This window comes from Anser brachyrhynchus (assembly GCF_964034855.1).
Source record: "Anser brachyrhynchus genome assembly, chromosome: 3".
In the NCBI taxonomy this organism is placed as follows: domain Eukaryota; kingdom Metazoa; phylum Chordata; class Aves; order Anseriformes; family Anatidae; genus Anser; species Anser brachyrhynchus.
Genome location: NC_137696.1, coordinates 5,122,327 through 5,149,421, shown reverse-complemented (window position 1 = coordinate 5,149,421; position 27,095 = coordinate 5,122,327). Strand labels below are relative to the sequence as shown.

The window sequence follows — 27,095 nt, the reverse complement described above, 5'->3', positions numbered from 1 at the left end:
CTATCACTAGAGTTATTCCGAGTAATAAACTTTGTGCTGGTTCTGATACTGTCAAATTGTAGTTCTGCATGCTAAGGTCTGCAACATACGCTAGCATGTTGTTACCGCTGCATAGCTGCACTTCGATGTTACACTTAACTCGAATAATGCCAACAACACCTGTTTCTAACAAAAAAGGAAAATTTTAAGAACCCAAACTTTTCATTGCTACAAAAACTTTTGTCCAAGTGAGGTGTTAGTTATTCTCCCTGAGGCATTTATTTTGGCAGTGTGAACTTCCTTCCCTCTCACAACTCCGCATGTGTGTCACATTCTTTGAGTTTTAATTGATATTTTTGTATCATTATCTCATTGGTTTTTGAATGGATAATTATTTTTTTAAGGAAAAAAATGGAGGATATTTTTTGTTTGCATTGAAAACTAGTTGAAATAAGAATAAAGTAAAATGTAATTAGAATATCCCAGGTTGTTCGTGATATAAATAGTTATCTCCTTGCTTATATCAGTACCTCATAAAACATTTCCTATTGTATTAAAACACTCCAATGCAAGCTTGAGCAAACAGAGTTAATAGTATCAAGAGTCTTTGAGCCAGCAGTGGGAAGTGTGGGTTGGCCTCAGAAATTAGCTGTAATAAAAGGCACTCCTCACTTTGCTTTCTGCTTTTTTTCTTCTCTAATAAGCATCAACTAGCATCCAAAAATCTGTGTGAATGAGAAGATGGGGATGGGGAAGAGCAGCACATCGAGCCTTTCATCAAAGGGATATCAAAGCATTCTGCAGCTGAACCTGGGAGGGATATGAATATGCTTATTTTGACAGTTGGGGCAGCACTGAGAGTAAGCAATTTCTACAAGGTAAAGCACGTTGGGTAAGGAACTCGTGCTGCAAATTCTTTCATCAACTTGTTCAACTGTCTTTGAACAGGTCTCCCTCCTTGTTCACTCTTTTATTCCAGATACTTTGGATCCTGGTAGCACGTGACCTTATCCCTTCCGCAGTGGCAATAAGGTGACGTTTTTAGATTGGGACTTTCTGTTTGTTTGTTTTGATAGTGGCTTATGCTAAGAAATTGTAAAATAGTTGTTAAAATGATGTAGTGTCCCAGGGCATTCCAGCTATAACCCAGAAATTGTCCAGGCAATTAACCTCCACCATCCTGCCTCCTTTACTATACATTGCAATTATTCTAGAGCTGGGAATTGGCTCCTGTGGGAGCTGACAGTGCACTGTTTGTGAATGAGAATTTTCACTGATTTTTTTCCATTTTGTCAGTTAGATCCTGTAGTATAGCTGAGACAGCCACTTTGGTTGCTACCTCAGTAGTAGGAATTGGTAATCTAGCTCCATAACTGCTTTATTTGCTGCCAGAATAATTGTCTTTTTGATTATGCATCAGATCTTTAAAGAAAAGCATCTAGAGCTATAATTCTAGAGATGGGCATGCCCCTTTTTAATATTAATATGATCTCATAGTGCTAGAATGAAAAGAATAGAAGTTTATTTCTCCACCCTGTAGAGAAACTGGTTGAGACAATTTGCACATCACAGAGAAGGCGCTCACTGGGAGATCTGGGCTGGAACTCCGGTCTGACGCCCTGTCTGATACCACAGCACTCCACTGCTGCCCCACTGCTAGGTAAGCCATCTGCTGAACCTCGGTGGCCAACAGACCTCTCAGAACCTCTTTCCTCCTCCACCCCCAAAAGTTGGAGTTAATCCTTGCACAGCTATTGCACTGTTTTTTGTTTATTTTTCCTCCCGTTTTGGGAACAATAGCTGATCTTTAAAAACAAACTGTGTCGGCACTGGTAAACAGTAATTGTGATGACCACTAGTGCCAATACTGTTAAAGAGGAAGTTGAAAAATTCTTAAATATCAAGCAACTGTTAGTATCTTGCTTCTTTTAGAAGGGGAGGGGGAGCTTATGCAATCACTTCCATCTTCTGGGGAGGAAAAGGCTGGATTTGGTACTTCCCTTGTCACAACTTCTCATCTTCTTTGCAAACACTAATAGAAGAATTGTCTGTGCCTTGTGACTTGTTCCGGGGGACTTAGCGTTCCACGGCCTCTGAACAGAGGAGGAGGCGAGGCTGCTTTAAGCAGGATGACTGGAGCAGCCACACCGGGGATAGCCGATGAGACGCTGAATCATGCAGTCTTCAAGGAGCAACAGAGAGCACAACCTTGTACATTTTCTAGCTCGACAGAGAGCTGAGTAACAATATTAACTCTTGCTGTGCAGGTGTCTCGGTGCAAGAACAAGTGGTGTTACTGTGGAGAGAGAAATAGTTTCCTTGTGAAACAGTTTGAGGATTGCTAGTCTCATATTTAGGCCCTGAGCCAGGCTTCACTTGCTAGGCTTTAAATGTACAAGAGCTGTCTCGCTGTCATTTGCTTGTATTAACAATGCAGAAATAGCTGTTCCCAAGGCTATCTTTCCCCCAGTGACATGAATATGTTGGAGTTGAGGCTGACGTAGCATGCATGGTCAGCACCTTTTCGCTAGTCACCTCTATGTAAGATGGGCCCTTTCCGTGCGGAGGTGCAGCGACTTTGATGTGGCTGCATTCAGCTCATGTTGAACCAAACCCAGATTTGACAGGTTCAATTAGCTCTAGCTACAGCAAAGCTGAGGGTGCAAAGAGGAGTAATTTATTTTTAAGGTTCTTATATTTAAATGGCAGCTCAGGAAGCACACATTTTTCGTTCTTAGATGGATAAGGATCCAAAGAATTAACACAAACTAACAGCAGGAAACTTCTCCTGACTAAACAGAATGTATCTTCCCAGAGTAGTAAACTGTGAACTGGCAAAGTACGGTTTCCACAAAAATACATGTGCCTTGATATTCTAATGGGAAAGCCGTAAACTTCCATGTTTCTATTTATTTTTATCACAATGTAAAACACTTCATATACCAACCCCCAATTTGGTGGTGGTTCTGGGTTTTGGAAGATTGTTTTTTTGTAAATTCACCAGTGTAAATTTTGAAGCTAGCACTGAGATACGAGGATATAATTTTAAAATATCTTTATAGAATTTTAACAGAATTCCCTCACTCTTCTCTCTCCCTGTACAATTTGTACTGCTCTAGTTTTATAACACTATGATATAGCAATGAAATTAGTTATATAGGAAAAATAGGTTGTGTATGGAGAAACAGTGCAATCACAAAACCTTTGCATGGTCAGTATGGTGACCCCTGCAAGGGCTGGAAATTAATTAATTAATTAATTAATACTGTGCTCAAAATTTTAAAAACATTTTGGAATTTGAAGAACCCAGCTTTTGCTCTACACAGAGTCTTTGGAGCTCTGAACAGCTTTGTCACTGTATTAGCTGATTAAGTCTAATTAGAATTTGACTCTGCATGTTTTGAAGTAACCTGTCACAAACATATTCCCTGAGACTAGAAGAATTCCTAGTTGTTTCCTTCTTTTGCCTAATAGAAGGGTTTATTCCTACAACTTCAGGTGTAAATGCTTCAGTCATTCAGAAACAGTAGTTGGTTTCTGCATCATTGAAAGCACCATCTCTGTGAACAGTGGGCTTGTAGAGGAAGATGGCTAATACAGCGTTCTAGTACAAAAATCCATTCAGTTAATAGCCTCACTTTGTGCTTCAAAGCTGGCTGGAAGACTCTATTATCTGTAAGTGGCTTTTTTAGACATGACTCGTTTGCTTTATTGCAGATTGTAGAAGTCTGGGAACAAAGGGAAAAAAATAGTTGTGGGATTTGTTTGATTAAGTATTATTGAAGTGGTCAGATGAAGCTAATCTTGTTGACTTCCTGTTCAGCAGTAAACTGATGATTCTCCACTAAAGTTATGTGGCATGCAATTGTGAAGAGTAAGAGCAGTACCCCTTTCAAGGTAGTGTAGCAACAAGTTAGAAATCTCATTTTAAAGTGGGCTTGAAATAAAAAGTAACACTAAAGAGATTTTTAACAATTTTTTTTTTAAGATGGCTGTAAGAACAGTACAGAACAATATGTCTTGCACTCAGATTATTTTCAAGTGTTCATATTACAGCAATCTTATAGTATGTATTTACTACAAACAAATATGGAAGAAAAGGCCTGGGTCTTGCAGTGGAGTGGTTTAAATACAAGGAGGAACCCAACTCTATTTTATATTATTTTCCAGGTAAGCTTGTTACATACTGTCAATTTTCTCCTTCAGCTTTAACAAGGCAAAGTTGCAGCTTCATCAGGAAAGCGTGCTAAAATAAAGAGCAGGCTATCATACAACTGGCCCATACTTCCACACCCAGTCCCTCTAAAGTGGGAGGGACTGCATTAGTTAAACATTAAGCCATTTTAGAATGTTTTAAGAGTTTAGTTTATGCTTCTCAAAGCACTTTTTGCCCACTAGGAATCATCATAATCTATGGATCCTTTCCCATTCAGGTCAGCAGTTTGTACCTTGCCTAGCTACTTAGATTTGGTTACTATCTGGTGGTAGCTCATTGGCCCATGCCAAGTAAATAGTTGCACAATCCCAGTCACATCATCATTCTCTCAAAAGTACATGGAGGTACATTAGGCAAAAGACACTGAGAACAAGGGACAAGTTGCTTTCAAACCCCTTCAATTTGATTTAAAGCCAGCCAGAAACACGTAATCATCTAGCAAGAAACCTGACTTCACCAAAACCAGTGGCAGGTCTTAGAAACACAGACCAACACTTGCCACTGTTTTTGCACAACTGACTAGTCAGGAGTGCCTCCAAAGCTCAATAATCTCCACGCTGATTTATGTTTTCATACAAAAAATTTAATAAATATTACTTTTCAAGATTTATTGCCAGGAACAACACATCAAAGATGCATTTTCATATAACACTAATATCACAATACAAGGTATCTTCATGATCTCAGTGGTTAACCACTGAGATTACTATGTTTATAAGCCTTTTGATCTTAAACATTGTAATAGCACTTTGATTTCCTCACTTGTTAAGGCGGGCAGTGTAATCTATGGCAAACCTACACAGTGATCTTACTGGACATTCTACTGTTCAAGTATTCAACAACTAGCTTATTAGAATACTCCCTAAATGCAGTAGATTACAAAAAAAGTCAAATCTACAAGTGGTTCAGTAATACATATTCGTGGTGAAAAAAATAATCAGAATTTACAAAATAAGATTGCTGTGTTTCCAACTTCACGCGCTAATTTGATATTTTAATTACATGCAACCACTCACATTTCATCTACATAAAGTAATAGCTCAGTTTTGTTCCCTTAAACTGCTTCTTAGCAGATTATCTGCCTGTCACTCGTTTTCAAGTCTAAAGCAGCAAAAAAAATTTTTCTAGTCTAATTATCTAAACTGCCTCAGTCAGTAATTACAAATAGTCTTAAAGTGATACTATGGAAGGTGTTTCAAACGTTTGACATTGTACAAAAACCAGCATCAAGGCATGAAAGCCCATCCTATTAAAAATAAACTATTTTAGAACACCTTAGTTTTGGCATATAGGCAACATGTAACAAGAAAATAAATTCAAAATAAAGAAGCCACAAGCTTAACAATGCTATCAAAAACCTTCAACTCTAAACACATACATATAAATAAAAAAGGAATGATATTTTAAGGCTCTTGATTATTAAGTTAATAAATCAAATATACACAGTGATTAATAAAAAAGAATTATTTACATATCTATACAAACTTCTATTTTTGACACATTTTCCTCTTTAAATTCTTCATTTACCAGCAACTGCTGACAAGTTCCCCCCACCCCACCCCCAACAAAAATACAATAAAAAAATAAATAATAAACTTATTTTTGATAGTTGCTGTGGTTCCGAGCTGCAAAGGCACTTTCAAATACAGAACTAGTTGTACGTCACCATAAAACCAATATACAAAAAACTCAGATTCAATAAATATAAATAAAATGTATTATTCTAAAGAAACTGTATAAATTGGGACATCTGGCAGAAAAAAAAGTTAACACTAAGGAAGAGTAATAAGGCTATGTAATACCTTATGAAACATTTCCATGATGTATCAGCTACAGCTGAATTTACATTAGGGCACTTTTGACTAGTTTTGCATAGATGTGAAATGCAGCACTTGGTATTCCAGCCAACCACAGCAACTATCATTGCCAGTGTAAGCCAGCTTGTCAAAACTTAAATTAACACAGGGATTCTAAGTAAATAATAGCCTTAGACTCAAATATTACACAACAGTTTAAGAACTACAAGCTCTTGAGTGCCTTTATAATGATATTTAAAGGCCCTGCATGGCAGCACCCAACTGTCTGCTATACAATGTACTCCATTCTATTTAAACTTTGTGCACTTTCCAAGTCTCTGTTGTCTTGTTTATTTGTCCAGTTTGGGTGTTTTGTAGGTGTGCTGTTGGGTGGCTTTTCATCTCTGTCTACCAAAGTGTATGCTGGCTGCTTGGCAAATCGGGCCTTCTGCTGGTGTTTGTCCATGTCATCTTCCTCCACTTCTGAATTGTGCGTCCTTATTTTGGCGATTTTAGAGTTTTTGTTTTCATAGTCTTTAATTGGGACAGTATTTGCTCCGTGTTTCTCGATGGGGTTTTTTATCTGGTTCAGCTGCTCCCTTACATTGTTGGTAGTGTTGTCATCAGATGCTGTGTGAGTATGGCTGCTCTGCTTTCTGCGTTTTCGAATGCACCAATAAAAAACAGTTACCAGGCAACAGATCCAGGCTACTGTTAAGACTGAGCTCAGTAATGGCACCAAGAAATCTGGAAGAGATACGAGACCAGTTAACCCTGCTGCAAACAAAGTGTTCCAGTCAAGGCTTTTCACAAAGAAGAGAAATCTCAGTTCTTAAGCCTTATTTATACACTGGAGTCCAGACAGTAATGTAAGGATAACCTCAGCTCTTTTAGAATACAGGGTGTTTAAAGTGAGTTTAGTATTCTGAGTACTCACTGACAGCCCTCATGGAAAAAGTCCTCCTCTCATCCCCAGAGACGGTCATTGCAGGCACTGCTGCACTGCCCTGCCATGGCTCTGCCGGCCTGGGGGTCAATTGGTTATGCTCCTACTGAAGTCACTTCTCCGTTTGTGGCTGGCCGTAAGATGCCCTTGCCTGCCTGGTGCTATAGGGGAACTAGTTGGATGCTTTTGACCTTGACATTTAATTCATCACTTCAGGACAGTGTCATCACTGGGTCAATACATGGGAACTTTCGGAGCCAGCTAGACTTCAGTTCCTTTCTTCCTCCTTGTTTCTCCATGGAGAGGGCTGTAGACCTTTTAAGGGGTTAAGCCACTGTTCTAGAGCATTTGCAGAACTTTTTTTTTTTTTAAATGTTATTTAAAGTAGTAAGATCCTGGTGCAAAACCTTGTTCCCACTTAACAGGACCAACAGGCAGAGAAACTCAGAGTTGCTACAGATCTCAGAAGTAAGAAAAGCTTCACCTGCTTTGAAAGGCTATTCTAGTCATGAAGAGCGTATGAGCTCTTGGAGACGGGGGAAGCTTACCTGTTTTGTTTTTAACTGGTCGCCGTTGTACTCTGACTTCTGCGACTGCAGCAATTAGCGTGTTGTTTCCATCACGCTTACTGACAAGGTCGATAATCTTATCTGTGATTTCTTTGATTGGGTTTTCATCTTCACCTATATCTTCAGCAGACTAAATAAGAAGTCATACAATTAACACCAAATGCCAAATCAGATGTGTGGGTAATCTGCTACTTATAAACTTTCACAATCAGTTAAGCCTCTCAGTACTTTTCACACTTAAAACAATGACCAAAAACAGAAACAAAACAAAAATCTCAGCCACAGGCAGAAACTCATATTACAAGATTTCTGTCCTCATCCTTAAAACAAACAAAACAAAAAGCAGTGCTCAAGAGAGCATATTGGAAAGTGTTTTAGTCCCCTATTACAGTTGCTAACAGGGGGTAGCTTTCAGGTATGCACATGTAATCAGGATTTCTTCCCTGTTCTTAAAAGAGAACTGGGATGGAAACTGAACCATGAGAAGTACTGACAAAGCCAGGAATTACAACTTTTATGAAATCCACATGTTATACTTATATCCAAGCAATTAACTACTAAGACATTTAAACATATTCCAGGAATACTTACAATAGCAACATGTATTTCGTTATTTGCCAAGTGTGAAGGCTCACAGGTAATATAGATAGAATATTCAACAGAAACATTCTTCAGAATATTCAGATTCCTCAATTCACTGCAAATGTGTTCTGTGGTAAGGCCCTGGAGGAGACAAAGTGTTGTTTTTTTTTTTTAAAATATACATGCACATGAATACACACAAAATTATTTATATCTACACATAAATATATACAATGATATATGCATTTTATTATACATATAAAAAATAAAATATACGGGCTTACATCAAGGCAGAAGAGAGTTTGCCCTGAAGTAACAGTTCAAGGGAAGGGGGTGAGGGTGTAAAATTCCCTCCAAACCAGCTTTTGTTCTTCTCTGGACACAAAAACATTTAGGGTAGAAATTTGTATTAAGCCTTCTATACCTTCTGTTTTCTTTGATAATGAAGGAGCATCAGCTTTTACTATACTTTTAGCAGTCAAGTAGGTTGTTTCACACTAGGGAAACAAGCACTTGTGGGCCACAGCATACTGAGTTATGTTTGGCTACTTACTGGTGCCATCATTTCCTTATTAAAGGTAAAGGTGATGTTGGCACAGTTGTCCTGGTAGTAAGAATCAGAATTGCATTTGGTCTTCACAGGTTGTTGATTAGAAGGCCAGCATTCACCCACTGCAGCACAAGGGTGAGTGAAACAGTGGTCTTCTTTAACAGGAACACAAGCATGTCCAGATGGGCATTCGTTGTGACCTTTGGCATGTATTACACAAGGTCGAGGACCACACCAAACCTAGAAGAGAATAAATCCTGATATAAGTAACCATTGGTTACAGAATGAAGACAATATAACCCAAAACACAGCATAGTTGTACCTTAGAACAGGTGACTTTTCCATTCAAGCACTGACAGGTATTACAGTCATCATCCCACTTAGCCCCATCTGGCATTACTCGGACAGTGGTAATGCAAGGCCTTCCTGTAACTGAAGACAGATTTAATAAAGTTAAAAAGCTTGAGAAAAAAAGTGGAAAAAACCCCCTATATTAAGTTCCTTTAAACCCAGTGATAAGCTTGCTTCTTCAATGAACATATTTGCTTCAAACCAACAATAACCTAGCACTCCTCCTACCCCCCATACAACCACAAAACTGTTAACATGCAATTATACAGGTCTTGCTACAAGCAATATAACCAGCTATGACATCTGAAATACCTTCTTGGCATCCTGGACCACTGCGACCTGGTGGACAAATGCAACGGTAACCATTAATTTCATCTATGCAAGTAGCCCCAAAGGCACAGGGTGAAGACTGGCATTCATTGATGTCTATAACGAGAAGAAAAAGGGAAAAAAGAGTTACTCTGTAATATACTTTTATTTCAACAGAAAGAAAACTCAAGAGGGATTCGCCTACTGGAGCTTTATGTTTACTTTCTAGTGTCTACCCAGGGGCAGATTCTTAGCAGCACCAGCAACATCGCAGAGCAAATTCTTTGAAGTTTCTGCTGCATGGTACTAACAAAGATCAAAACCTGACCCCTACAGCTACTTAAGCTTTTCAAGGGCAAGGACACATTCCTTCTCACACAAACATGCATCCTCTCCTTTGACAGAGTCTAGTTTTGTCCACCTACTCAATTCTTCAACTGACAGCAGTGTTAAACCCCTTTCCAGTTGTATTGCTACTACCAAACTTCTATTTCCATGGCTGTTACTTAAAAAAATAGTATTAGTGTCCTCCTACCTGTAATTATTAAATTACAGGGAAGTACATACATCACCTCAGGGCTTGTAGGTAGATTATTAATTGACAAGGTTTTTGGCTAGCATGCTTTCATGTCAAAACACAAACCTGTGCCACACAAACATATTCTAACTGGGAAGACTATCTTGAAGGGCATTTTGCCCACCAAGAGGCTTCAGCTTTAGCTGAATGGAATTCAACATTTCTTTCATTTTCAGTGTAATTCCTGCCCTTCCCTACATCCTCTACAGATCTGGATATAAGTACGGAAGACATAGGACATCTATCATAAATCTGATCTACCACTTAACTCCATTAAGTTGATTGTCTTGCAACAAGATTTAAGCAACAGAAAAATCAAAGTAGAGAGCCACTGAAACACTTACTGATCCTGCAGTCAGGACCTGCGAAGCCTGGGGCGCACTCACAGCGGTACCAGTTATCTCCATCCACACAAGTGCCACTATTGTAACTATAAAGAAAAGTAATTATGCGTATTAAAAAAACACTACAAATAAATAGAATCTAGAATTTTAAGACAGCAAAAAAGCAAAAGATGAAAGACAAACATATTAAACTTACCAAGGATGAGGACTGCAGTCATTTGTGTCTGCAAAGTGAAGATAAACAACATTAAACATGCAGACTTTGGCTAATACAACTCTACTGTCAGTAAAGAATGACTGAACTTCCCCTAATGCCCAAGTTACACGTAGCTCAACTTTAACAAAAATATGCTGAAATTCTCCACTAAATTGATTCCAGGCTTCCACCACAAAATTTGTTAACTACATTGTGGAACACATGTACACAGGAAGAGATCGTTGTAAAAGAATCTAACAGGGAAAAAGTGGAAGCAGACTGAGCTGCTGGTAGAAAAAGAATGCAGGGAGAAAACAAGACAACATCTGTCTCCACTTAACTCATTTGCAACTTTCTCATGCCCAGGTCAAGGCTCTATCACATAAAGTCATTAAAAACAAAGATTCAGGTGATGCTAAAGCCTACATCAAACAAGCTTGCCCTTCTGGTTTCAATCTTGACTCCAAGAGCGACAGGATGAGCTAATGTTCTCATCATGCAACACTCTGGAGAAGTTCAAGCAGAGATGACTTACTCTGAGTACATGTGGGTCCTTCCCAGCCCTCCTTGCAGACGCAAGTGAAAGAATCCCCACTGACTACACAGGTACCTCCATTATAGCAGGGGTTTGGCAGGCAGCTGCTGTTCCTCGCTGTAACAGAAGTGAGATTTGCCACTAAGTTATTAGAAAGCCCTCAAATCTGAGCCAAGAGGAAAAACTGAGGTCACAGATTCAGTGCTGCATCTGCTTCCTGGTGATTATGCAGGGTATTTACCTATATTACAAGTGGCTCCTTCCCATCCTGCAGGACACATGCACTTGAAAGTGTCCCCCTCATCATAACATGTTCCTCCATTATTGCACGTTGCTTCATCGCACTGGCTGTCACCTATGAAAAACCCAAACTATCCTTAATACCTGTGCTTTCTTAATACAATGCAGCAAGTTTAAGCATTGTAACTGAGCACGCCTGTTATGTTCTGGAACTGCTGAACTTACGGGAGTGGCATGTTTTTCCTTTCCACCCATTTTTACATTCACAGAAGAAATCATTGACCAAGTCGCGGCAAGTTCCTCCATTGTGGCAAGGGTTTTTACTGCAGTCATTAATATCTAGATATATTAAGGAGAGAAAAACAAGCTAAGCAGTGTTTACAGAATTGACAAACACTTAATGCCTGAAAGGTGCCTGTTCTATCCCTAACTTTGGCTTGAGTTTCTATCATGGATTAAATGCTTAGGTCAGTATATTAAAGCTTTAAGTGCTGTCATAGACATAAGGAATATTTCACCTTGTTCCTCCAGTTTGTTTTCATTTCGTTTCAGTAAACAAAAAGTGAAAAGATCTATTATGTAAACTATCCTATCAGTCAGAGGATAGGAGTTGAGTGCCTACTCCTATCCTCAAGACTGAGGAAACACAAGCATGACATATGGATATGCCCTTCCTAATATTCTACACTAAGGGTTTCTTACAGGAAGTTAAGGGTACAGCAAAAAAATTGAACAGTAGGAGAGCCAGGTTCTACTCTGAGGGTGGTGTGGTAATTTGGGTTTAGTTCTCATTCAAAGACATGTGACTCAGTGGAAAAAAGATGACACTGTCCTCTGCAGCCTTTGTAGCAAAGTTTATGTTAAGTTGGCATTGTTTGCTATCGTCTGAAAGACAGTACGGGCCATTCTTTCCTGATACATCTCCAAGAGTTCTTATTGCAAAGAACGGTTAACTTACTTGTTTCACAATACGTTCCTTCCCATCCATCACTACAAATACATTTGTAGGAGTTGATGCCATCGATACAAGTGCCACCATTTTTACAGGGGTTGCTCTCACAGTCATTAATATCTGCAACAGTTTGGAGGGGAGGAGGAAAGAAGAGGGAAAAAACAACACATCAAACTGGAAGTATAGCTACTAGAATTTATCTTCTCATTGAAGACTATTTGCTGCTACTCCCACTTCTCCTTTTGAGAGGAGGGGTAAGTAAGATAAAAGTTAATAAGATAAAAAGCTCAAAAACAATGCAGGGATGAAGCAGTGAGCCCATTACTCAGCAATTTGCTACTAAAAAGTAAAAATAAGAAATCAGGAGTCCGTAAGATCCTTGTTAAACCCCACTATTAGATACCTCAGACCTTGTATACATAAGGTTTTTAAAAATATACAATTCAAGGCCAGAAGGTTCATTAGTGTGAACTTTCCCCAAGGCCTAGCAAATTCCAATCTGCCTCGCCCAACCAGGATATGAAAACTTAACACAGTTCCAAGGTTCAGTGTGTTAGAAGAAGAAAACCTTTAAGTAATCTGGGAGGAAAGGATGGAATAGTTTTCCAAGAACAGTACGGGACAGTAAAACATGTCTTTTTAGCTCTTACTCTCATGACAGTAGGTGCCAGTGAATCCTTTGTTGCATTCACACGTAAATTTTCCACCTGCTTGGCTCTTGCATTTTCCATGAGGACCACAGACATTTGAAGAAATATAACGAACCCCTTCTGGTGTGCTGTTAGAAGCTACTGCCACTGTACAGCTGTCAATTACTGTAAAAAAACAGAGACCTGAGCGAGGATTGCCCATTCTATCCAATTTCTTAAATTAATAGCAACGTCTTTATTTCCAGTGATGGAAGTTTAAAAGACAGGCATATGCCTACAGCTTTACAGTAAAAACACAATACCAAGTATTTGTGCATAAAATAATCAGTGTCTTATCCAAAGTTAGCTGGACCACTTCCACAGCCAAGAATATATACAGTAAAGTGGCTTATTTAAAGCATATGCTTTACATATCTTTTAAAGAGCTGCTATTTACAAATAGTGCTCATCTTTTCACACAAATAGAGGCATAAAACAGGGCAAAATTCAGGCTCTTTATACAAAGTCTACTCCACTCATTCCCCTACTGCGGCTGCGCTACAGCTTTGGACAGGGGACAAGCAGAAACTGTTGTCTGTCATTCCCATTCACCTGCAAGGCAACACAAACCTTCACAAGGAGTTGTGCGGCAGTGATCTTTCAGGTGGGAGCAGTTTTTGCCTTCATAGTCTTCAGGGCAGTTACAGAAATAGTCCATAGCAAGATTGAAGCACTGGGCGCCGTTCTGGCAAGGATTTGGCTCACAATAATCTATGTCCAGCTGTAAGCAGTGCAGAGAAAGGAAAGGGAAATAAAAATGGAAAAAAAAGAGGGGGGGGGTAAGAAAGGGGAAAGGCTGAGTGAAACAGAAGTTTTATCATAGCTTTCCCTCACTATGACAAGCAGACATTGTGGAATCTGACCTTTTTATCTACTGCCTCAATGACTTGTTCATAACGCACAGAGTTTAGTTAGACTTGCAACTATTTCAACAGACAGCAGTCTTGATATTAAACAGCCCCTGAAAGTTAATAGTTAGCATGCAACAAAACCCGACATGCAAACACTTGCAGTCTGTTCAACAAAAAAAGAATCTTCAGCAGCCCATGAGAATTTTTTGTTGGTTTCTCCCCCACCCCCCCAATATATACTAATCAGTCACTTTCTTGGCAGGCTGACAATGATATCAAGCACAACTTATATTATGGTTCACTGGATGCAAGGTATTCAGTGTACAGATACAAAGTGCTGGTAGAAACACCACTGGCTGAGGGCCTGCTTTTCACCCATGCTTCTTACCTGACAGAGGTTTCCTGAGAAACCAGCAGGACACAGACATTGGAATCCATTGATTTCATCCTGGCAGTGACCCCCATTCATGCAAGGGTTACTCGCACATTCATTGATGTCTTTCTCACAGTGATCTCCTGCATAGCCAGGTGAACAGATGCACCGATAACCATTAACCAAGTCCTGGGAAGGAACAAGAAAGTTTAAAGTTAAGGATTTTTCCTCTTTCCTTACATATTTTCGTTAGAGAAGAGGAAAAAAAAGAGTCCAAAAACATATACTCCTACAATGTCTAATGCCAACATAAGAAACTAGCTCAAATTAAAACAAAGCAAGAATATTTGGGGGGGGAGTGGGTTGCACAAAAAATATACATCTATACACGTACACCAGCCCGTAATGGCTTACTTTCAGAATTCTGAGTAGGACACATTAATCTACTTTTTAAAGCAAAATATCTATATTTACAATAGATAGTTTATACAAGGAGCCCATTCACTGGTGACACTGGCAGTGAAAATGAGTTCTTTATTGCAGTTATATTTTCTGCCTTTGCTATTCTATGCATAGCCCTACATGCCTCAACGTGCCATAACCTCTCCCCTTAAAGCAAAGAAATTACAATTTATACCAGTTAATTGCTATTTTCCACACTACTTGTGTTGAGACTCAAATGTTTTAGTTACTGCTGCAAGTCTCTGGCAAGCCAAAATAAAACAAGAATGGCTTACCCGACAGGATCCTCCATTCTGACATTGTCCACGACAATCATTAATATCTGCAATAAAATTAGTGTAGTTAGAAAGCAAAAATTTATTTACAGTAGATAGAGTTCAAGTTTCTTTAAAACTGCAGCTAGATAAACCTTTTGTCAAGTTTCCTGCATGCCTTCCTTAAGATAAGGTTATTATAATGGGTGGGAACCTTTCCCAATTCTTTTACTAGAAATAGTGAAACTTCACATCATTGTTTTACTCGCTTTATCGGAATATAGCTATGTTATGGACTAATGAGTTTGATAAAATTGTGTATTTTCATTCCACACCAACTACTCCCTTTCTAAAAACATCAACTACTGGGACTCTGCCTGATGTTTAAACGTGAGCTTAGAACTCAGTGGAGCATACACATATACACACACAATTAACCTGTAAGAAACTGGAGGATATAGACCCTTACTTATATCACAGTTGTGGCCAGACCAGCCAGTAATGCAGTCACAATAGTAGCTGCCAATCAGGTTCCTGCAGGAGTTGGCATTGACACAGGGTTTGCCCTCGCATTCATTCGCATCTGAAAAACAATGTGAATGGCCAAATGCAGGGCTTGTAGCGTAGGAGGAGAAGAAAAAAGTCTACAGTCTGTTTTCACAGCAATAATCAGCAGTTCATTCAGACCTAAAAAGAACTTGCAATATACAGCTCAGATTAGCGTGACTTGAACGAACAAAAGTCAATCATACATCAGCCTCTGAAGTCTCTTTCAATTTCTCTGCAATTAGAACATACAGGCTACGCTAATTATTTGATAATTACCCAGCCACTCATTAAGAGCAACTTCCCCCCACACACACATCTCAGTCCAGCATTTTGAAGGAGGAGTGCTGCAGCCTGGTCATTGGGATTAGCGTGTTGTGTAAAGAATGCGGACAGCTCATTCTTCGTGAGATCATCCACATTTTGGAACCCAGCTGTGAACTCCTTGGCCTGGAGGAGTTGACATGGCTGAAGACATACAGCAACTTTCTCACAGGCTGAAGAAAGAAATACATGTGGGGGTGGGACTGGAAGGCACACGCATACACCCTCCCCACTTCAATACATTTATGATTTCAAGTATTTCTGTTTGGCTTAGTTAACTATTTCCTTCAGCATGCATCAAAAGAACTTTTAACAGGAAGAAGCCACTCTATGCCTTGAGACTGCTCTAGGCCCCAGTCCCGCAAACACTGAAGTTTAGTTTTCTACATTTCTTAGGCTTCGGAACTATAAACATGCCTGAAGTAAAGAGCATGACTGCCCTTGCCTGCTGGACAATGAACCTTCCTGCATTTCCCCACCACTCTCCCCCAGCACCTGGAGCAACACAGGATGAAGAAAAAAGGAGTTCTTACCTAGTTGGCATGTTTTGCCAGTCCACTGGGGTGGGCAAATACACTTAAATCCATCAACTAGATCTTGACAAGTTCCTCCATGACCACAGGGATTTGGAGAACAATCATCAATATCTGTAATGCAGAACAAGGAGAAGCTTAGCTCTGTTACCGAACAGGCAAACATCAGTAAATGATAAGTGGTTGCTGCTACTAGGATTTGTCCTGAGGACAAGACAGACAACAGGACTTCTGCATGGAATTTCTAGGTCTACTCCAATTTTTGGCAAAAAACTCCTCTAAAAAAAAAAAGGAAAGAAAAGTAGTAGTATGACAGGGGAGTTCAAAGTACAATGGAAGAAACTTAACACCCCTGGCCTTCTGGAAGTGAAAGTCAGATTTTGATACAAAGCAGTCTCTCAAAACAGTATTTTAACAACTTGCCAGAACACTACCCAAATTTTACGTTCTGCTTCTCTCCTGAAGCCATTGACCGTTCTTTCCCCTCACATTTAACAAAAACCTCAGTACATGCATAAGAAAAGAGGGTCTACCATGATATGAAATGGCTGCTAAGAACTGATGCTAAAGCTAGGAACGGTTCAGTAGGCTGCCCTGTATGTTTACCAGGGATTAGAGAGAGAGATCTAAACAAGCAAGCTAGCGCATTTTTAATACAATTTCCAAAGGCCTTACTATCAGTGCAAGTTGGTCCAGCCCAGCCAGGCGCGCACACACACTCAAATCCTGTAGACGTTTCCAAGCAGCTTCCTCCGTTGTGGCAAGGATCAGAGAGACAGGCATGCTCCGCTGTGTGAGGATAAAGTATGTTATGGTAGAGACTATAGCACCTGAAGCCACCCTTGCTCCCGCTACATGCCTCTGCTCTGGATATACCATCACCACCCTTGACGTACTGCCATCCTGAGCAAGCAGTGAATCAAAAAGCTACCAGCTAGCAGGAAGTCATCCTCTGTGCTAACTCACCAACCCCTTGACTTGCACCTGCCTGAATCAGAGGCAAACTAGGGAACTTGTATTGATCTCCCTGCATCAGCAGAAGGCTGATGCGCAGAGATACGGACTGTTCATGATGAAGCATGGACAAGCAAGTCTGGATCTTTTTAGTGAGCCCAGACATCATAGTTAACATTAGAAGTAGACTTTTCCCCTGAACTCCTAAAATACATCCAAGCACAGCCATTAAAAGCTGGGAAGAACAAACTATCAGTGGCAATTCAAGGGCTGCATCAAACACTTACCGATTTCACAGTTCTGTCCCGAGTAACCCTCAGGGCAGGAACATTGGTATTTATCGGGACCAGTGTTGCTGCAGGTACCACCGTTCAAACAGGGTGGGTGGGTTCCACAGTAGTTCAGATCTGCAAAGAGGTGAGGAGTGTTAAAAAGCCATGGCTGAAAAACAACAGCAACATTAGCAATTGTGTGCTTTGCTCTATTGCTCTGCAGCCTTACAGAACATGTCTGCACACACAAGTAGGACGTGACAGAGCAAAGCACATACGCTAACACCACCAGAACAGCAGAGGACACACAGCTAAGTAGCCAAAGGACAAAAACCTCCCACCACGTTTCAGGAGGCTTCCTCCCTTGCTCCTGTGTGTGCTCTCTCCACATTAAATTTGCCAGTGTTAAAACTGAAGTGTTACACTTTGCTATCCATAAGATTAGCATACCTTTGTCACAGAGCTGACCACCCCAGTTGGTTTCACAGAGGCATTGCCATGGTTCAATGCAAGTGCCATGGACACATCCTGGGTGTGGAATGCACTTATCACAGTACTGGCCTTGCCATCCATACTGACACCTTCGTTTAACAGAGGAAAAAAAATAATAAAAAAAATCAGAAGAGGAAAACAACTGGAAAAAAAATCATACAACAAACCCCTTAGAATTGCTCTGCATAGATAGGACTGTAGAACTCCAAAGCTTGGAGAAAGGCTGGGGAGGTGGGGGAGAAGCTATTCAAGGTTTGTTTGATGGTTTCTTGTAAACAAACATTTTAGTAGTTTTGCCAAGGTCTCTGTAGCTGGCCTCCTGACAAAAGAATAACTGTTCTGAGAGAATCAGCATGAGGCCATTCAGCACAATAATACTCTTTTGGAGCCTCATACAAATGCGAGAGAGAGGGTGGGTGTGCACTACAAATCAATCTCTGGGCTTTGACAGGGTGCATTATAAATTTGGGGGGAGCGGGGGGGGGGGGGGGGGGGGGGGCGGGGCAGTCCATGGAAACAATAGTTTTCCAGAGATCCTCATAAATGCAAGGTTCCAGGCATTTCAGCCATGCTGGGTTTGCAGGATGATCAGCTAAGCCATAACCACCATCTCTGAGCCCTTGGCAAGGCAGCAGCAGAGCATTAGGAGTTCCCTGCTCTATTAGAGCCTAAACTTACTTTGAACCAGAAGTCATACCCAGAAAACACAGCCTGGACAACTCAGAGAGAGATTAAAGAAAATGCACACACCAGCACTCTGCATGTGTTCAAAGAAGATCAGATGCCAGTGCATTTCAGAACTTGATTTATACTAACCTCTTTTCAGGTAATAACTAAAACATATCAAATTCTAAGAAACTTTAATTTCATACCTGGAGAAGAATTTACTATCAAGTATTTATTGCTACCATCAATGTGCTACCTGAATTCTACACTTAAAAGTAATATGCTCTTTTATAGTAAAGCCCCCCTAAAAGAAACTTCATTTGGGCTTTTACTTAGCTCTCACTAGCAAAGTAGACAAAGGAGTCTTCAAATTAAAGTTGATCTATAATAGAAGCAAGGAAAACAAACTGGAAATTAAAAGCAAAGGTCTGCTGAGGTACTGTATTGCATTAGCAGGGCCTGAGAGTAATTGATCAGCAGCAATTATGCAATAAGCTGTCACTAAATTATGAAAATAAACCTCTACGGTACAGAAGTCAGCTAAGCTTTCTATTTATAATACCCCCCACCATTCTTTTACAGGCAATTTCTTCTCATGGGAAAAAGCAAGAGGAATCTATCCAATGGGTGATCACAGACAGCTAGTGGCAAGTCTGACTTCCCTTCTAAAAATCTCAGATGACAAACTACATCCTAATTAATCTTTAAAAAAAATAGCTATTTCAATTGCAGCCTATTCAATGTCAATGGGAAACTCTTAATAGTTTGTGTATAGAAAAAGCTAGTCCTAGCTTATGTTTCTTTGTGCGCAAAGAACATGAAAGAAAGATCGGGCAAAACAACCTCTTTCAAGTAGCTCCTGGAAAATCCTTCTGTGCATTATTACTATATTTCCTGTACAAGGATAAAAATTTAAGAATATGCCCTTTTAATTTGTATTGCATTGAAAGCAATTTACCTATGAGCTTGCACACAAGCAAAACTAATTGACCTCACCTGCAAAAACAAGCATCAAAATCTAGATTTTTACTCCTTTCTGACAAATTAAAAAGTGTTTTTTTTGATTGCTTTCTTTAAAGAAAGTGTAAAGAGAAACAACTCCAAAAAAACAGATACAGGGAAAAAAACACCATAAGCTTCAGAGCCAGAAATACAACTTTCTTCTCCCAGATCAGCATCTAAGTATACCAAAAAATTGGATAAAGTCTACAGGCATTTATTACGAAGCTAGGTATCAATTCCAGAACAAGATTCATGGTAATAATTCTTGTTTAATAATACATATGCAGTAGTTTCTCATGAGAAATTTAAATTTAACTTTCTTTGTATAATGATTCATGAGCGAATTTGGTTTTGTTGGCAGGCCTGCATTAAAGAAAGTGACTTGCACCAAAAGGGAAAAGGATATTTTAAGAATGTTTGCTAGTTGTCTATTGTACCAGAACCCAGAGCAGTTTCTGCTGGGATGTTATTTTTAAACTCTGTTGCATTTATAACATGCAGGCTATATGACTCATCAAAACTTAAAAGAAAATAAAATCTTTTTTCTGTGTTCACTTTAAAGATATTGGTCTAACTTGGCAAGCAGAAGTTATCTGAAAGCACCAGAAGGACAGCATTGTTTCAAGACTATGCAAATCAAGTGTGGGAAAGTTGCACCTTAAGTAAATAAGAGCACTAGTGCATGTCTGTGCAGTGAGTGGGAGGTAAGAGACTTAGAAAGAGAAAGGAAAGAAAAAAATTTGGAAACAAAGCCTGTTGTTCTGACTAGGAGACAGCAACCCCTACAATGCATGTTTATTCTGATGACAGAAGCACAAATCACTGGTAGCCTTGACTGATATACTCCTCTTACCATCTGGCCCCCCAATACTTCTTACTACTTGCTAGGCTTATTTTTTTTTTTTTTTTTACTTTAAAAAGGTATAGATACAGTGTTTTGGGGGTTAACCATCATATATCAGTACTGCTAAACATTTAAATCACTTAACTTAACCCACAATAGCCCATCCTGTGGCTTAACTTTCATTTTGTCACATTACTTGGGGAAGACGAGAAGTCACTTCCTACCTTACTTTCAAGCACGTTCTTGGACAAAATTTTGTCTTGTTTTAAAACACATTACAGAGACAAAGAACGAAGCACTGTGATTATTAAGGCTGACCTTTTATATAACATAGTCTGTCAAACAACTCAGATTTAATTCATGTTTGAACTACAGCTTATCTAGAAAGAAAAGCAGCTCACTTCATGCAGAAGTCTCCAGCAATGGAGAATGCACCGGTATGTTTGTTAGGAAGAAAAAGAGACTTTCTGTTCCTTCAGACTTTTAATTTTTTATTTTTTTACTCATGAATACCCAAGCTTCACTTTTAACTCTTCCTACACAGGATGCATATCCTTCGAAAGGGCTCAGTTCCCTATCACATACAAACAGGCATGATAATAGGTTACACAAAACAACTTGCAACCCATTTGTTGATCAAGAATATCCATATTTAATATTCATTAACCCTGTATTAGTAAGGGAGAAAACCTCCCTGTGCCATAAATGTATACTGTGTATTTTGAAGTGTTCCAAATATTTAGTTGTTGGGTTATGGATAAACTCTGCTTTTCATTGTCTCCTTGCCAGGACAGAACGGACTTCAAAGCACAGCAGCAAAATTCTGCATTCATCAGAGCCTACTGACAAGATTTCATCCCAGCTATTAACCTCTCAGCACTCGGAGCCTGGCTCACAATGGTAAAGGAACCGAGAGATTTAACTAATCCTATTCTAAAGAATACTTGACTTTTGCCTACTGATGGAAGAAACCAGGGGTGGGAGGGAAGAAGGGGGAAACAGGAGTGAAAGGGAGAAGAAGAGAGAAAAGCCACACTGTACTTCAAGCTTGTTGTTGAAAAGAGCTTATTAGTCGGGATATTGGGGAAAAAAAGAAAAAAACAACCCACAAAACATTTGTGCTATTTATGCAGAAGCAATTAGTTAGTGCTCATTAGGCAGCATTCACATGATTTATCCCTCCCCACTCCCCCCCAAAACGCCACCATTTCACAAACCAAAAGCTTCTTAAAATTATCAGTGCATTAAAAGCCTACTCCCCCCCCCCCCCCCCCCCCCCCTTATTCTGGGCCAGTCAGCATGAATAATTTGCCTTGGTAAAAAACATGACCCCAAAAATACCCTCCCCTCCACAATCCTATTGTGTTTAGCATCACTCATTTAATTATTTGAGGGGACAAGGAGGGAGAGGGGAGCATTTACCTGCACTCTCCTGGAATTGTGCAAGAACCATGCTTGGGGCTACATCCCTGACGACAAATAGCTGTTAAAAAAATAAAAAAGAAAAAAGTATCAGCGTGCTGCCTGCTTCTTGCATCTTCACACTCGTGGGAAGGTTTTAATCTCTAACCAGCATTGTAATCCTACTAAATCCAAGGTTTTAACAAGTCCCTCATAACAAGTCTACTAGAAAAGAAAGCTAAGGTAGGTGGCTCCCTGTGATACAAAAATCTCTCAGCTAGCTTTACAGAGGAGCTATACATAGAAACAACTCTGAATAGTGCTATGTAAAAGAAAGCATTTCACCTTAGAGAGCTGCAAATCACTTTGAGCTTATAAATTTCCTTTCTCTGCAGGTCAACTGGCCCACTCTCCCCATCTTTCCACCTAATTCAAAGCAACTTTTAACAACTCTGGGTTTACTTTTACCTCTCTCTGAACAGACAGGATATTAAGACAAGCGTCTATTCAAATTGCAGGTAAACTCAGTCAGCAAGACATACTGATAGTCTGTTCCTATTCAGAGTCGTGCTTTCTCATTCTGAAATTACTTCGGAAGTTGCCATTCCCTAATAAACATGTTAAACATCAGCTCAGGTAGAACAAACAGCCTGGGACTTTTCAAACACCAAAGCTTTGCACTTGCCAGGTCAGCTCTAAAACAAGTCTCTCCTTCCTGCTTGTCTTGAAGTTCTGCACCAAAGGGGAAATCCTGCCATTGAAGTCAGCAGCAGAACTGCCATTGAAGTTAATGGGCTGGGTTTTCTTCCCAAGGGCAAAGATGTGGATACTCAGAGAAACATCTGCTAAGTACCCAGTACTAGTCAGATCTCTCCAAGATTTTAAAACAAGGCAGAAACTAGTCTTCTCCTGCCCCTAGTTCTCTCTGCAATAAGTTACTCACTGTCCCATCAATCCTCAGCCCTGTTATCGGGGCAAACTGATCACCGAATCGCAGCCTGAATACGAAGCATTCGAGTCCTATCCAAGACTGCTGATAATTTGGGGTTCGGGCACTCGTCACAAACCTTTGTTGCATTCTGGTCCCATCCAGCCCTCCAAGCAGGTTTTGTTGCCATTCTGGTCACAGGTATGGTGAGTGAAGAAGTCATCTCTCGGTCGACAAAACTTGTTGCAGCCAAAGCCATAGTAATGTTCTGTGCAAGTCACACGGATTTGATACTCAAAGTGGGCAACTCCTGCGTTATGCTTCAGTGTCTGCCACTGACGGCTTGGATTGATCATGCCAGAGTGAGATGCCTTCTCGATTATGCGATCAGGATCTAGATGTTGGAAGAGACAGCAGAGTTAAACCTACGTTTAGGTATCATCGCCTCCCACATCACAGGTCTGTCTCTAGCTTCAGACAAGACTCTGAGGCAGCCAGTTGATTTTACTAATTTTCTCTTTTAGAAAGTGCGATAAGACTGCCCTGGAGCTGCAGACCATTAACTGAAACACACATACCTATCAAACCAAACAAAGCTTGAAGTCTAAAGGGACTGTTAGGTTCCTGCCAATCACTTAACCCTTTCTCAGTGTGAGGGCACCCAATAAGAATCCTACAGTTAGTGATTAGAGAAAATTCAGCTGCTTTTACTCCTAGCTCCAGTAGGCTGGTACATAACTTAGTTTCCCCTGCTTTTCCATTACTGGTACTGCTTTTGTTCTTGACTGGAATATTTACAAGAAAATCGTATTACAATAGCCTAATAAAGCAATGTCTACAAGCTGAACACAAGCACTACAAAAAGTTTGCAGTCTTCTGGGACTCCGATGTAAACAATAGTTTGAAAACTAGCAACTCTGGCATTGTTGACATCAGCGATCTCACTCGGTTTTGGCTGAGAAATACCGTGAAAGTTCTCCTTTCAGATGTTAGCTGACACTAAAAATTCAAGATCACCAGAGCTCCAGGCAGGGAACTCAAATTAGTGCATATATTTGCTATACATTCCCCTTCTCTCTATAGAGCATTTCAAAGTTTAGACTTCGTACTTGACATTTAGTTCCAGCAAAAGGTTTTTGGCTTTCAGAGCCCTACAACTGTCTAAATTATGGCTTGAAATAATAATATTTCACATTAGCTCGGAACATTGTATATATCTGTGGTATTTCACTTCATAGTCCAGGTCTTGTGACTTAAATGATCTGACACTGCCTTACAACCTGCTGCTAGCAAGCACTTGACTGCCGAATGAAAGTTTATCATAAAACAGCCAAAATATCCTTGCAGACATCGTACAAAAACAAAAATAAGTACCAGGCTACACTGTTCTGTATACAGGAGCACAATCCAGCGACAGAAAAAATTTAGGTAGAAGGGCAGTTTGCCAACGACGTGTTACAAAGCAGCGCATGAAGTACAAGCATATTCAAGTGTGAAGAATTAAAGCATACTGATGTTCAGCTAGTTCTTCTGACGATTACAAAAGAAAGTTTGGAGATTTTATGGAAGGCAGAGTTGAAGACTAATGAAGTTGCTACATAAAGCTTAACACAACACACGGGCAGTGTTTCATGTAAAATACTTCTAAATGTATTGCTAAGGACCTTTGATTTGTTGCTTTCAAAGAGAACATCCAAACATGCTTTGCAAGCCTCAGATACCTATTATCAATCCTGCCTGCTTGCCTACAGTTTCGAGGGTAGTTAAGTCAAAGCACTAGCTGCACAACCACAGAAGAGCGTCAATACATATATACACACAATAAGCATTTACTGATTTTTTTTATGAGTATTCTTGGCTCAAATCTGCAGCATTCATCAAGTGTTTACAGTGTGAAATTAAGGGCAACAACTTCTTATGCACCTTCTGGTATTTCTGGTTTTATAATATTTTCCATTTAAATCAGTTTTTATTATTCATTGGCACTAAGCCCCCAACCCCACATCTATGCCTAAGACTTTCAAACGCATGCAGTCTTTTATTAATTTAAATCCCATTCACAGGTAATGTAGATGCCTGAGGACTTTTCCATACTGGTATATCCAGAGCAATATCATGCCCTGCACTGTGCAGGTGTAAGGCTCTTAGATCTCATCAACAAGATTACTAACTAATTCTAAGAGGTACTTAAGCAGATGCATATCTATCCGCCTTGAATGGGGCTAGTCAAGCGATTAGAGTTCCACTCATGCGTGCTGGAGATGGCTTTGCTGCACTTGCCAAGATTACACCCCGATCTACAGCATAGTTGGAAAGTGAATGCATTTCCCCAAGTACCAAGTCTGTGCATAAAGACATCCTGTTTCTTGTGAGTAAATCAGCTCTCTCGTTTTCTCCTCTGAGTGGCAGAAGGGGAATGACACTCCACTTAGTTTTGCAACACCCCCCACCACCACCACCACACACACTTGTTTTTCCAGTCTTTTCCTGTTCTCTGCAGGGAACGTAACACTGACAACTATTTCAGTCCTTGGCACCAGAAAAACAATCACCTTGGAAAAGAGATCTTGCCTCTGCTCTATCATTCTTCCCCTATCTGTCAGCTCATTAGGAAGCATGTCCTTGTTGTATGTCTATTACATCTCACTCCAGCCACCAGTTCTTTTGAGCCCTTAATCACTGGCTGAATGCAAATGGAAACATCCTTATTAGTCCCCTGGACTTCATTTTGCTAAGGGCCCAGAGGAAGCCAGCTGTAGTTTCACTTTGAATCACAGCTAAAATGTCTTGCATTTGATACATGCTATAAAACTACTACCGTACATTTCAAGTTAATGTCTGAAAGACTTCAGATCCCTTTCCATTAGCCATCACCCACAGTTTTCACAATGAAGTATTGGCATGTTCCTTCTTGCATAAGAATTTCTCCACCCTTCCTTATTCCCACCTGTCAGTGCGCACTTACACAAGTGTGCTGACCCAGACTTCAGGGAAGGCATTGCAACAACTCTTCCATTCTTAGCCTGCACCAACAGCGTTTTAAGTTTTATATGAGCAATCCCACAGCAGCAGGCTGGTTAAGTAAATAAAACAAGAACTCAGCCAGGCTTGAGAGAAAGTGATCTTCATAATTCCCTTGACATCATCCGACTCAGAATCCCAGGCTTTGATAGAAAGGTTAGCGGAAACATTAACCAATTAGAAATTGATGAAGTGGAAGAGGGAGGCCTTCTGTACATCTTTAGCTTCCACTCTGCACTTTGCTGTCAGAGGGTTGTTTGCCTTAACTGTGGCTAAACTTCAAAGCTATTAATCTGTCTTTTTATACAATGAACAGCTATTTCAACTGCCCACCTTTCCTTTTCAGCAGTCCAGTTTCTGGAAATTATAACTAGTCAGCATCAGGAAGCAAAAAAAAAAAAACCAAGACACCAAACAACAACAAAACAAGCCAACCCAAAACAGAACAAAAAACACCACAAAAAAATCCAGACTTTTCTAAGCAGTTTGGGTGGCCAAGAACACTATAGTTATTTTTGAAAGTCTTTGTTTCAGACAACTTCCAGCTATGGCTTGGTTTACATTGTGCTGAAGTCTCTTATGCCCGACTGGAATTCACATGCAACTGATACCAGTAATTTACAATAGCTCTTTGACAGCATTTGAGATGCAATGTCAGCCCCATTAGCTTTATGTATGAAACGACAGTAGCAAGATGGAATCTAGACAAGAACCAGAGTAAGAAAACCATTTACGTTGAATATTGGCTCCAACAAAGCATGATTCTCATCAACTTCAACAGGGCCAGAATTTAACTGCAAGCCACTCTTGGAAGTGAGACAAGAGAGTATGTGGTAAAGGGAACGTAGGAGGAGTGGAATGTAGGGGGGGAAGGAAGCAGCCACTCTAGGATCGCCTAACGATCAGGAGGATGCTAGAACTATTGCAAAATATACAAAGCCTACTAAACTCGCTTTTTAAAGAGCTACCACATGGAATTCTTACAATTCAACAGTAATTAGGTTGAAAGAAAATCCTGGGCATCAGAAAAAATACTCATCACTTTATATGATGACAATTGCGTAGTTCTATTTCCTTAACTAGTTCAAGACATTCTTTACTTACAGTCAGCTTTCCCATAGCAAGAATGATGCACTACAAAGAAAAGGCTTTGTGCATTACAGTGACTGAAGTGACTGACCTACAGATGGATGTGCGACAACAAAGCTAGTGCAGGAATGCAAATCAGGAACATACATAAGAACATGTCTGCACTTGGTCAAATGCACTGCTGAGAAATGAGGCAATTTTGTCTGAAGACAATTGTACTTCCAGAACATGAAAGCAAAGAAAGGGTTCATT

General features: G+C 39.9%; 1 protein-coding gene across 2 annotated transcripts in view; it reads right to left on the bottom strand.

The window, feature by feature from the left end:
• Window positions 1-3,941: 3,941 nt before the first annotated feature.
• JAG1 (jagged canonical Notch ligand 1) overlaps window positions 3,942-27,095 on the bottom strand; it is a 37,064-nt gene continuing 13,910 nt past the window's right edge. For both annotated transcript variants that reach the window (XM_080585525.1, XM_080585526.1), the window contains 23 exons: window positions 22,873-23,127; window positions 21,827-21,887; window positions 17,851-17,981; window positions 17,416-17,535; window positions 16,850-16,963; window positions 16,175-16,288; window positions 15,241-15,354; window positions 14,793-14,839; window positions 14,071-14,244; window positions 13,402-13,552; window positions 12,793-12,957; window positions 12,149-12,262; window positions 11,416-11,529; window positions 11,192-11,305; window positions 10,951-11,067; window positions 10,416-10,443; window positions 10,220-10,305; window positions 9,302-9,415; window positions 8,961-9,070; window positions 8,642-8,878; window positions 8,098-8,229; window positions 7,486-7,636; window positions 3,942-6,738 (listed from right to left, as the gene is read on the bottom strand). In XM_080585525.1, the coding sequence (XP_080441651.1) occupies window positions 6,281-6,738; window positions 7,486-7,636; window positions 8,098-8,229; window positions 8,642-8,878; window positions 8,961-9,070; window positions 9,302-9,415; window positions 10,220-10,305; window positions 10,416-10,443; window positions 10,951-11,067; window positions 11,192-11,305; window positions 11,416-11,529; window positions 12,149-12,262; window positions 12,793-12,957; window positions 13,402-13,552; window positions 14,071-14,244; window positions 14,793-14,839; window positions 15,241-15,354; window positions 16,175-16,288; window positions 16,850-16,963; window positions 17,416-17,535; window positions 17,851-17,981; window positions 21,827-21,887; window positions 22,873-23,127 (3,221 nt within the window). In that variant the 3' untranslated portion in view covers window positions 3,942-6,280. The remainder of the gene's footprint in view (window positions 6,739-7,485; window positions 7,637-8,097; window positions 8,230-8,641; window positions 8,879-8,960; window positions 9,071-9,301; window positions 9,416-10,219; window positions 10,306-10,415; window positions 10,444-10,950; window positions 11,068-11,191; window positions 11,306-11,415; window positions 11,530-12,148; window positions 12,263-12,792; window positions 12,958-13,401; window positions 13,553-14,070; window positions 14,245-14,792; window positions 14,840-15,240; window positions 15,355-16,174; window positions 16,289-16,849; window positions 16,964-17,415; window positions 17,536-17,850; window positions 17,982-21,826; window positions 21,888-22,872; window positions 23,128-27,095) is intronic.